The sequence below is a fragment of the Bubalus bubalis genome, chromosome 1 (genome assembly GCF_019923935.1).
Source record: "Bubalus bubalis isolate 160015118507 breed Murrah chromosome 1, NDDB_SH_1, whole genome shotgun sequence".
Classification (NCBI taxonomy): Eukaryota; Metazoa; Chordata; class Mammalia; order Artiodactyla; family Bovidae; genus Bubalus; species Bubalus bubalis.
Genome location: NC_059157.1, coordinates 186,986,472 through 186,998,543, shown reverse-complemented (window position 1 = coordinate 186,998,543; position 12,072 = coordinate 186,986,472). Strand labels below are relative to the sequence as shown.

General features: G+C 45.7%; 1 protein-coding gene across 6 annotated transcripts in view; it reads left to right on the top strand.

Annotated features, from left to right (window-relative positions):
* C2CD2 (C2 calcium dependent domain containing 2) overlaps positions 1–12,072 on the top strand; it is a 66,229-nt gene that overhangs the window by 36,819 nt on the left and 17,338 nt on the right. For 4 of the 6 annotated variants that reach the window (XM_006071530.4, XM_025292170.3, XM_044947344.2 and 1 more), the window contains exons 7-11: positions 1,336–1,444; positions 5,171–5,235; positions 7,802–7,926; positions 9,000–9,174; positions 10,340–10,456. In XM_006071530.4, the coding sequence (XP_006071592.1) occupies positions 1,336–1,444; positions 5,171–5,235; positions 7,802–7,926; positions 9,000–9,174; positions 10,340–10,456 (591 nt within the window). The remainder of the gene's footprint in view (positions 1–1,335; positions 1,445–5,170; positions 5,236–7,801; positions 7,927–8,999; positions 9,175–10,339; positions 10,457–12,072) is intronic. The other 2 variants (XM_006071531.4, XM_025292154.3) reach the window with 1 other exon arrangement.

Genomic DNA, 12,072 nt, shown 5'->3' with positions numbered 1-12,072 from the left:
ATCACTGCCGAGACTCCAGATGCCAAGGAGCCTGGGACTGGACGTGTCTTTCCACTGCAATGTGGTTTTTGCCAAGAATAGCAATGAGTCCTTTTTTATTGTCTGAGAACATCAGGGGTTACTTGTGTTTATTTGTGAGGAGATTCATCCAGTTACAGAAGTACGGGCAGAGCACATTTGAAAGCCAAGGCTCTGTGAAGCTGGGCATAGGTGGCTGTTTTGGTAATTCAAAGGTCGCCTCTGGAGGCCACACCGCTTAGCAGGTGGGAGGGGCTGCCCGGGACCCATTTGGCCAGGATTGGGGGCCCCGTTTCTCACCTCTGCCAGCAGGTCCCCATCTGGGTCTGAGTCTCCTCTTGAAGGTGATTGTGTAATTAGTAAGGTGATGTGCATGGAACACTGAACACCACCTGGTAAAGGGCCAGCACAGTCCGGTCCTTCAGCATTGATTGTTTATATACATAGATGACTCTCTTTGATTTTGGCTGTGCTGGGTTGTTGCTGTGCAGGCTTTTCTCTGGTTGCGGGGACTGGGGGCTGCCCTCCAGCTTCGGTGTGCACTGGCTTCTCTTGTTGTGGGGCACGGGCTCTAGGGTGTCCAGGCTCAGCAGCTATAACTTCTAGGCTCTAGAGCAGGGGCTCACCAGTTGTTGGCACATGAGCTTTGTTGCTCTGTGGCATGTGGAATCTTCCCAGACCAGGGATCAAACCTGCGTCCCCTGTGTTGACAAGTAGATTCTTTACCAGTGAGCCACCAAGGAAGCTCTACCATTGATCACTGATTACACGATATAGTCACAGCTTAATGCCGTAGGGCAAGCATAGCCTTGAAGCAGACACAAGCCTTCACTAGTGAAATGTCCTGTTACCTGGATCAAATACCTCAAAAATTTTTGGCTGAGCTGAGTCAACTGTAAAAACATACATTTTTGTAAGAGGGAAGCAGGTTCTATGTGGGGTTTAGCAGTTACCCAAATTTAGCAGTTACCCCAGATGCCCTGACTTTTCCAAGCAGTTAGTCTTTTCCAAAGTGGGGCCCACGTCTCTGCTGTAATGTCACGCCAGGGAGGGCACTGCCCTGGGGGGCAGTGCCTGCAGTCAGAGCTGAGGGGGGAGGAGTGTGACTTGGAGGCAGTCTAGAGCTGTGGACATCCAGCGAGTATAGAATCTGTCACCCCAGAGTATGTGCTTTGAGAGGTTGTAGATGGACACTCAAAAGTAGGAGAGCCAAGACCACAAACATTGAATTCAGCCTTTCACTTATATGCAAAGCGTCTTGATCCAACTGGAAGAGAGAACTAAAGGCTAATACGGGGGCCTTCTGTCTGATTACAGGCAATGTTAACCCAGTGTGTGTAGTTCGGCTGAATGATCCTGTGCAGAAGTTCTCCAGCAGCCTCGCGAGAAACATTACTGCCCTCACGTGGGAAGAGGAATTCACCTTGTGAGTACAGCTGGCTGTCACGGACTTGGGTTTCCATGGCCTCACCTACTCGATGCTGCCAAGTTCTGAAACCATCCCGTAGCACAAAAGGAAGGAAGGAAGGAAAGGAAAAGAGCAAGGGTGGCTTTAAGTCAGACATGGATTTCCTTTTGAAGGCAGCGCTTAGTATCGGTTCACACCTCACCTACTCCCCTGCCCCGCTCTGACAAGAGAGACGTGTTGTTGGACCTTCCACTTGCTTTAGAAACACACACCACCCAGAGCAGAATGGAAGGAAACTTCTGGTTGATACTGATCGCTTACAGTGAACAATGTTGGATTCGTGATCTCCGAAGAAGAAGATTTAGCTTCGGGACCAGAGACCAGGCTTGATCACGCAAGAGCTTTTGTGTAGCAGAGTTTTATTAAAATAAGAAAAGGGACAAGAGAAAGCTTCTGACATAGACATCAGAAGGGGGAAAAGAATACCACACTTGCTGGTCTTATCAAGGCCTTATATACTTTTACCAGACCCACTCCCACAACATAAATCTTAAATTAACAAGATTAGAACTAACAACTGAGAGGTCTTACCAGACCCACTCTTACAACATACATCTTAAGATAACAAGATTAGTCAGAATGTTCTTGTTAAGAAGAAACATGTCCTCGAGCAAGATACATTGATGATATATAATCATTAGTACAGAACTTAAGGAAAAACATATCCTTGAGCAAGATGAGTTTTGTTGCCTCATCATTGGCTTAAAGAAAATAACCTCTTACTTGACTAAGACAAAGCAATGTAGAAAAAAAAAATGTCCTTTTTTCCTCCTTGAGGGCTCCAGACCCCTTCCTCCTTGAGGACCCCAGACTCCTTATCAACCCACCCAAGAATTAACTCTTTCAATACCAAAATCTGACAAAGAGAATGGAAAAAGGGAAAAGTGTAGACCACTTATAAATCATGATGTAGGAATTACATCATAATTATGATGTAGGAACTAATATATTATCAAATAGAATCCAATAGCACATTAAGAATAATATACCAAGGACTTTCCTGGTGGTGCAGTGGGTGGAAGTCCTCCTGCAAATACAGGGACATGGGTTCATCCCTGGTCTGGGAAGGTTCCACATGCCATGGAGCAGCTAAGCCTGTGAGCCACAACTACGGAGCCTCGTACTGCAACTACTGAAAAAAAAAAGAAGAATTAAAAAAAAAAAAAGAAGAATCCACTGAGGCTGAGTTCATACCAAAAGTGCAAGTATGGTTTAATGTGAGATCTATTAATGAAATCTGTTGCATCACGAGATCAAAGGAGAACACAAAAATAATTATCTCTATATAGGCCCCAAAGACAGTCAGTGATGTTTAATACCCATTTCTAATTTTTAACACTTAATTAGAACAAGATTTATGTTCACTTCTTTTTCAAAAGATTTAAAAAAAAAATCACATTAGTGATAAGTATTAGAAGCAGTCCCACTAAAGTCAAGAGAAGGATCCCCATTGTTTTGTTCTAGAAGTACTGGTTAATGCAATTAGATAAGAAAAAGAAATAGTATGCAAAGAGAAGGAAATGGCAACCCACTCCAGTATTCTTGCCTGGAGAATCCCAGGGACGGGGGAGCCTGGTGGGCTGCCATCTATGGGGTCGCACAGAGTTGGACACGACTGAAGCGACTTAGCAGTAGCAGCAGCAGAGAGGAAGAGGCAAAACCAATCATTACTTGGAGATGATATTATTGCGTATTTAGTCTACTCAGGGTTTCCCTGGTAGCTCAGGCAGTAAAGAATCTGCCTGCAATGCAGGAGGCCAGGGTTTGATCCCTGGGTCGGGAAGATCCCCTGGAGAAGGAAATGGCAACCCACTTCAGTATTCTTGCTTGGGAAATCCCATGGACAGAGGAGCCTGGCAGGCTACAGTCCATGGGGTTGCAAAGAATTGGACACAACTGAGCAACCAGCACACACAGACTTCTCAAGAAAATCAATTGAAACTATTAGAAATAATGGATATAGGATAGAAACAATAATACAAAAATTAATATAAATTATATGTTGGTAAAGCAGCTGACTACAAAAATATAGAAATCACTTTCTGGTGTTAAATAGTAAATAATTAGAAAAGTAATGGAAGAAGGTGTCCCATGTATAATATAAAGGGCTTTTTATAAATTATTAATACAAAGATGAGATTCTCATAGAAAATTGGGCAAAATATCTCAACTAGAAATAAAAAAGTAAGAATTATAGATAGCTAGAAACATCTGAAAAGATATTCAGTCTCAGAAATAGCTTAAGTAACGCAAACTTAAGCAAAGATTATTTTTCCCCTTACAAGTGGGTAGAGAAAAACTGAAAGTTGCCAGTGGATATATATATATATATATATATATATATATATATATATATATATATATATGAATAATTATTCTGAATTCATCAATATATATAAAAAAACAAAATCTTTTATATGCATATACCTTTTGATTGGCAATTGTCTTTTTCTAAGGAAATAATCACACATGTGTGCAAAGATATACATATGAGGATGTTGATCCCAGCTTGTTTATAATTATGAAATATTGGAGGCAAACCATTATTAAGGCTTGGTTATTAAGGAGTTGGCTGAATAAAATCTCATAGGCCCAGATAGTGGAGTACTAGATGCCTATGAAAAAGGATGTTGCTCTATAGCTATTAACATGGGAAGATGTCCATGAACTCTTAAGTGAAAACAATAGATTATAAAGGAGTGGGGAGGTATATTATGTTCTATATTTGTTTTCAAGTGGTTATACAGCCCTACCTTTTAATACAGGAACTGCTAACCACATGTAGCTCTTTAAATTTCAATTAATTAAAATTAACAAAATGAAACCCAGTTCCTCAGTTTACACAGGCCACATTTAAAGTTCTAAATAGCTGGGATTCCCTGGTGGTCCAGTGGCTAAGAATTTGCCTTGCAACGCAAGGGAACACAGGTTCGATCCCTGGTCCAGGAAAATTCCACCTCCCATAGAGCTGCTTAGCCATGAGCCACAACCACTGAGCCTGTGTGCCTGAGCCCATGTGCCTAGAACCCATGCTCTGCAACAAGAGAAGCCACTGCCGTGGGAAGCCTGCTCACCACAACAAAGAGTAGCCTCCACTCTTTGCAACTAGAGAAAGTCCATGTGCAACAATGAAGACCCAGTGCAGCCAAAAAGAAAATAAATTTCTCAATAGCCAAATGTAGCTGGTGGCCACCAAACTGGATGGCAGTTCTACAGAACCTTTCCATCATCATTCATTAAGTTCCATTGGATAATCCTAGGAATGTGCATGTGGGCTCAGTCGCTAAGTCATGTCTGATTCTGCAACTCCATGGACTGTAGCCCATCAGGCTCCTCTGTGCATGGGATTTTCCAGGCAAGACTACTGGAGTGGGTTGCCATTTCCTACTCCAGGGAATATGCCCTACCCAGGGACTGAACCTGCATCTCCTGCGTTGGCAAGCGAATTCTTTACCACTGAGTCACCTGGGAATCCTAATCCTAGGAGACTAGTCACCAAATATTAACTATTTCTGGATAGTGAAGTTGCTGATAATCTTTGTATTTTCTTGGCTTATATGTCTCTGTAGTTTCTTAAATATTGATGGTGATTTGCATTCCTTTCTGTCAAATAGGAAAAAAAAAAATACTATTTCAAGAAAATAGTAAAGCATTTTTAAGGACTCACAGCCCTTCTTTCCACAGTGAGTTGAATGCCAAGTCGAGGGAGTTGCACCTGCAGATTTCAGATGGCGGGCAGTCCTCAGAAGGTGGGTGTTCAGCAGACAGAAGGAGGCCTGCTCTCTTGGGAGGGTCATATAGCAGCCCTGACCAGGGCCTTGCAGCAGGGAGGGTGGGAGATTCAGCAGAAGGATTGGCCCTGCCCACTAAGCCACTCCAGGTCTTCCCAAGGGAATGTTTAGTCGAAAGTCCATTCCAATTATTGTTGTTGTTGTTAAGTCACTAAGTCCTGTCCCACTCTTTGCGACCCCATGGACCACAGCACACCAGGCTCCTCTGTCCTCCACTATCCCCTGGAGTTTGCTCAAACTCATGTCCCTCGAGTCAATGATGACATCCTACCATCTCATCCTCTGTCGCCCCTTTATCCTCCTGCTCAATCTTTCCCAGCATCAGGGTCTTTTCCAGTGAGTCAACTCTTTCCATCAGGTGGCCTGATGGAAATCCTAAAGAGTTCCTTTAGGGTTGATTGGTTTGATCTCCTTGCAGTCCAAGGGACTCTTAAGAGTCTTCTCCAGAACCACAGTTCAAAAGCATGAATTTTTCAGTGCTTAGCCTTCCTTATGGTCTGACTCTCACATCCATACATGACTACTGGAAAAACCATAGCTTTGACTATATGGACCTTTGTCAGCAGTTACTCTAGTTATTAGCAAGGTCAAACATTCTGAGAAAGAGTATATTCAACTGGTTCTTTTCATTTTTTAAAACAAATATCCAAAATCTTTTATGCAACAATTTTTGGCTTGAGAAGCAGTTTTCAGCCTTCTTGGGCTTAATAAACCTTCTTTTTTTAGATTTTATCTCAGTTTTTAATTGTGGTAAAACATATATAAATGTTACCATCTTAACCATCTTTGAGTGTAAAATTCAGTAGCATTAAGTACATTCACATGGTTGTACAGCCAACACCACCATCCATCTCCAAAATTCATCTTTGTTGTGGTTCATTCACTCAGTCTTGTCCAACTGTTTGCGACCCCATGGACTGCAGCACACCAGGCTTCCCTGTCCTTCACCATCTCCCAGAGTATGCTCAAACTCATGTCCATTAAGCCAATGATACCATCCAATCATTTCATCCTCTGTCGCCCCCTTCTCCTCCTGCCCTCAATCTTTCCCAGCATCAGGGTCTTTTCCAGTGAGTCCACTCTTTGCATCAGGTGGCCAAAGTATTGGAGCCTCAGCTTCAATATCAGTCCTTCATCTTATAAAACTTACACTCACTCCCCATGCCTCTCCCATAGCCTCTGGCACACACCCTTCTGCTTTCTGTCTCCATGAATTACAACTGGCTTTTCCTTGTAAAAGAAGCCCCAGCAGCTTAAACTGAGCACATGCTTTGAAGTAAAGTGTTAGTTGGCTCAGTCGTGTCCAAGTCTTTGTGACCCCATGGACTGTAGCCCTCCAGACTCCTCTGTCCATTGAATTCTCCAGGCAAGAATATTGGAGTGGGTTGCCATTTTCTTCTCCAAAATTGGGCACATGCTTTAGATAAAAGAAAACAATAATCAAAGGTAAAACTCCCTAGACTGAGCGTGAACCTGTGTATGCGTGTGTGTAAATCCATAGTTTCAGTATTTATTAGGTTTCTTAAAATCTTTATGAACAAAATGGAGAGGTGACCCTTGCCTGGCTAATTAAGCTGTGAAACTAAGCCATCTGTTTATCTCCTAAAGTTACCAAGACATAGGAAAAAAGCAATTCAAGCTCCCTAGTTAATTAGCCATAATTTTGAGGCAGTTTCCTGAGCTCTGTAGTCTGGAGATAACTGGGATGCTCCTGAGATAAGAACTGACATTCCAAGAGAGGGTGTGTGGTCTGAACACAGGGTGGAACTGCTGTTTGCTAATCCAGGCCCAGGGCACCACCCCTTCTGGCCAAGTGGGAATTTCATTCCAGTCCAGCCTGATGGGATTTGTGAAATTTCTAACTTAAGAAAAAACAAAAACCAGGACAAAGAACAACCATATAACCTTTACTCAAACTCAGATATTTTTAACATTTTGCCCATTTCCTTCATTGTTTGTGCTCATGCATGGTGGTTGCTGTCAGTTGGTCTTTCTCTCTCGCCACACACACACACACACACACACACACTCTCAGGGTAAACTATGTGCATTTAAGTATGGGGCATCCTAGCCCTTTGCTCCTAAATTCTTTAGTATGTGCTTCCTAAGAATAGGGGCATTCTCTTATTTGTCCACAGTGTAGTTATCAGCTTCCTGAGTTACACTGATTCACTTTGTTAGTCTACCCACCAGATTTTTCAGTTCCCATCAGCCGATCCCCTAAGGTCTTTCCTAGCAGTATATCCCAGTCCAGGATAGGATCACATACCGCCTCTGATCTTCATAACTCTGTAGCCCCCTTGGTTTGTGGCGTTTCCACAGCCCTCTTGTATCTTCTACAACACTAACTTTTCTAAAATGTTCTGAAATGGGAGCATTTCCCCATGAGCAAGGCAGGAGGGTGGGGAGGGGTGAGGGGTTGGGGGGGCACGTCCAGGGTTGCTTCTTGGTGCAGCTGCTCTGGGGCCATCCTGCTCCCGTGCAGACACCCATGGTTCTCCCCACTCATCCCCTATCTCTTTAGCTCTGTTGGCGATGACGACTGTCCCCTTGGATTTGTTCAAGAAGCAGCCTTCCGGGCCTCAGAGCTTTACGCTAACCAGCGGGGCCTCCTCGGGCAGCTCGGTGTTGGGTTCAGTTACGGCAGAGGTATGAGGTCCTCTATGAGGCCAACGTCCTGCCCCACCCACTTGAGCAAAGGGACGTCTTTGTTGATGTCATGGTCTGAGCACAAGGTGGAAAAGAATTTCCAGACATGAGGCAGAATGAGAGAATAGAATTTATTAGAGTGGGAGACACTCTTAGAACAGCAGACAGGCTCAAGGGAGAGCCAACCCCTTCCGAGAACTATTGGCCTCAAGACAAAGGAAATTCATGCTAGAATGGTGGTATTAAGTGATTGGTTAGGATGCTATAGAGTGGGTAGAAGGGTGGGTATTTTACATAATATGTCAGGAAACTGGCAGGTTTAGATCCAGAAGTTCACGGTAAACAGTTGCTGTGGGGCTTGGTTAATTCTGGAAATTTTTATCCTGTGGCCTCGATGTAGGACGCCACAAATATGACCACAATGTAGGGCTCCACACCTGTGACCTCAGTGTAGGGCACACACCTGTGACCTCGGTGTAGGGCACACACCTGTGAACAAAGTGTAGGGCCCTACACCTGTAACCTCGGTGTAGGGCACACACCTGTGACCAAGGTGTGGGGCTCCACACCTGTGAGCTTGGTGTAGGGCACCACACCTGTGACCTGGGTATACGGCTCCACAACTGTGACCTTGCTGTAGGGTGCCACAATTTATGTCTGTCAGACTTCTGCTCTCATTCACCTTGAAACAAGACACTTATCCAAGAAGAGCTGATGTTCCTCCCACACGTTTCTAGACATGAGTGGGACGCTTCCTGCCCGGGGTTACGCAGCATCGTCTGCCCAACATAACCACCCGCGACGTCCTTTCACTCAGGCCTAACTCAGACAGGGCTATCTTATTTTGTTTGCTTCTCCAGCCTGTGTTCCCATCTTTACAAGCTGAGTGGCTGGGTCTGAGCCTGGGTCTCATCCTTCTATGTCAATTCTGGGAAAATCAGAATTCTTACCCCTTAATTATGATACTAAGTGACAGTTACAGATATCAGAGGTTATTGCAGAGGCAGGCAGTGTGCTGTGGCAAGGTGTCCGTTGGCATGGACCACAAAGCAGGTAACCAGCCTTCTCTGCAGTTTTCTTACATAGAACCCGGTGAGGTAAAGCCCTGGCAAATGCCTCCGCCTGTTCCTGCTGCAAAGATAGAAAAAGACCGCACTGTGATGCCATGCGGGACCGTGGTCACTGCCGTCACTGCCGTGAGGACCAAGCCTCGCTTCGACGCAGGGAGGGCGTCCCCGCTGGGCTCTGGTGAGGCTCCTCCCCGTAGAAAATCTGAAATCACGCTTCCCCAGGAAATGTCTTGCATCTATAAACTGCAGAGCACTGTAGGCTGCATGATTATTCCTAAGAAAAATCTCCTGGCACAGGAAGAATGGTAATTGGCAAGGCTTTTGCATAGCTTTTTTTTTGTTTTTTTCAAGACAATTATCTTTCTATCTTGTCAGACGCAGGACAAGACAAAGCAAGGTTCAACCCTGCAGTGTATTCTGATACCAAAGTCAAGATACTAGATGAAATATCTCATTAAATTAAGTACGCCATGACATTTACATGGGGCAGCACTTTATTTTAAAACATTAGATGTGAGCGGCCAGTGTATTTTCTCATGTTAAAAATCATTCATTCGGAGGCTGGACGCATAGTGGTTTCAGATCTGTCAAATTCTGTACCTGTCCCCACATCCACTGCCTTGGAGACAACTTCTGTAGAAGTGTATGATTTATTATTACTTTTTAATTTGTACTGTGTTCCTGCCTATACAGAAGTATTATCATGCCAGAATAAATCACTTGGCTCAGTTCTTGAATGAAAATCAGAAAGTGAAATTCTGGCTTCATTCAAAGGTTTCTGAAATTTTATTTAAACCTAGGTTTCCAATGCCCCTTTGGGGGCATTCCTCTCCTCCACCCGAAAAAGAATAAAAGAGTGTGTTAAAAATATCTTAAGGTTTTCCTCTTACCTTTTCCAGCTGCATGAATATTTAATTAGTAATACATTTTTAAACTTTATTTATTTTTTAATTGAAGGGTAATTGCTTTACAGGATTGTATTGGTTTCTGCCAAACATCAACATGAATCAGCCATAGATACACACATGTCCCCCTGCTCTTGACCCTCCCTCCCCGTCCCACCCCTCTAGGTTGTTACAGTTAGTTATATTTACTTATTTGGCTGCCTTGGGTCTTAGTTGTGGCACAGGGAATCTTTTGTTGCGGTATGTGGCATCTAGTTCCCTAACCAAGGCTTGATCCCGGGCCTCCTGCTTTGGGAGTGTAGAGCCTTAGCCGCTGGACCACCAGGGAAGCCCCCCAGGCTGCTTGAAGTAGAGCTGAAATGAGACATGATTTCACTTTCCGGTGACTGCAGAGTTGGACAGCTTTCGAAGGGCAGCTATAACCAGGATTTCTCCCAGCAGAGTCTCCCCTGAGGACACCTGTCAAGGTGAAGGTCATCGAGAAGGACATCTCGGTCGAGGCCATCTCCTGCCACGGTGCCCCCGTCAGCAAAACATTCTCTTCCTCAGACACAGGTAACGTGAGACCACTTGAGATGGTCCCCAGTCGGCTCCTTCAGGCTCTGCTTGCGAGCTCTCATCTGGTGAGAAGACGCATTTCCTTGTTAGAGTTTGGGGAAGAGTAGTTTTTTTCAAGGGTAAGTGAGGAGCTAAAAGAACATGAGGGAAGTGGAAGTCAGTGGAGGACTGAGAGTGGCCTTGGCATTCCTGCCCTAAGTTCCAGGGAACTTGGACAAAAGAAGCACAAAACCCAGCTCATGCCTCACTGCGAAAAATTTATAGCTGTGATTTTTCCTTTTGTTCAGTGTGCCAATTACCTGGATATCATAAAATAAGCAGGATTCAGGGATGTAATTGTAAAGACTTCTCTATTTTTTGTCTCCGGAAACCTCTGTAATAAGGTGGCATGCTAAGTCACTCAGTCGTGTCCGACTCTTTACAACCCCTTGGACTGTAGCCCACCAGGCTCCTCTGTCCATGGGGATTCTGCAGGCAAGAATACTGGAGTGGGTTGCCATGCCCTCCTCCAGGGGATCTTCCCGACCAGGGATGGAACCTGGGTCTCTTACATCTCCTGCGTTGGCAGGTGGGTTCTTTATCACTAAGGCCACCTGGGAAGCCCCTGTAACGGGGTTAGTGTCCCCAGAACTCTGGATGCAGGTTCTCACTTCCTGGTCGCTTGTGTCACTGCCGTTGGAGTCAAAACACAATCTAAATTTGGGGTTAAATTTCCTCCCTTTGATCATCACATGTGACCTGCACTTTGAGAAGGATGGAGCAGGCAGCTTCTCTCCAGCTCGCCCACGAGCCCCCATCCACCGAGTCCTGTTTTTCTTTCCTTGTTAAGGTGGCGGATGGGATGGGAGGGGTGGGCACGGGGCAGGCAGCGCTCCTTTGATGGGTGCTGTCTTGGGATGGCTGTGTGTTCTCAGAGCCTGGCAGGAGTGCAAAACTGCCTCTTCCCCATGGGAGTTGCCCTGGTTCTATGGGAGCTGCAGGGTACCCACCCCTCCACCAACAACAACTGCAGAATCCTTGGCGGAAGCAATACCCCTCCTTTGGCTGCTCCGGGAGTCCTTGCTCAGCTCTGCCTTGTAGCATGGGGGCACCTTCACCCTGAGCAGGGTGTCCCCACTGTGGATCCCCCGCTGGCCTAAGGCTGGTATCGCCAGCCCGCTCTGTGCAGCCAGGGACCCTGGAAGCTTTCTCAAGCATAGCTGACACCCGGCTGGGCTCTCTGAGGATGGACGGAAGCTCTGGGCTCGGTGCCGCCATCCCTGTCCTGAGACCTGGGACTGGCAGTGCCGCCATCTCCCGGGAGCCCTCACCATGCTCCACTCTTCCCCTGGGGTCGGGGGTTGGGGGGGGCGGTCATTGGCCACATAGATCTCCACCACTTGGTCCTTCACGACTGCCATGGAAGTAGAGCATCTGTGGTCCACAGACTAAGGCCAAAGTGAGAAAAAGTTCCTGTTGACATCCTGCTCCTTCACCCATGTCCTTTTAATTGCCCTACAGCAGCGATTACCTGTGAGGTCCGGCAGCATCTCTGAGTGGGAGAGACCTGGCCGGGTTGGGGGGTGGGGAGGTCCCAGCCCTGCCGACCACCTGGCTGCCTCCTGTCTTCCCCA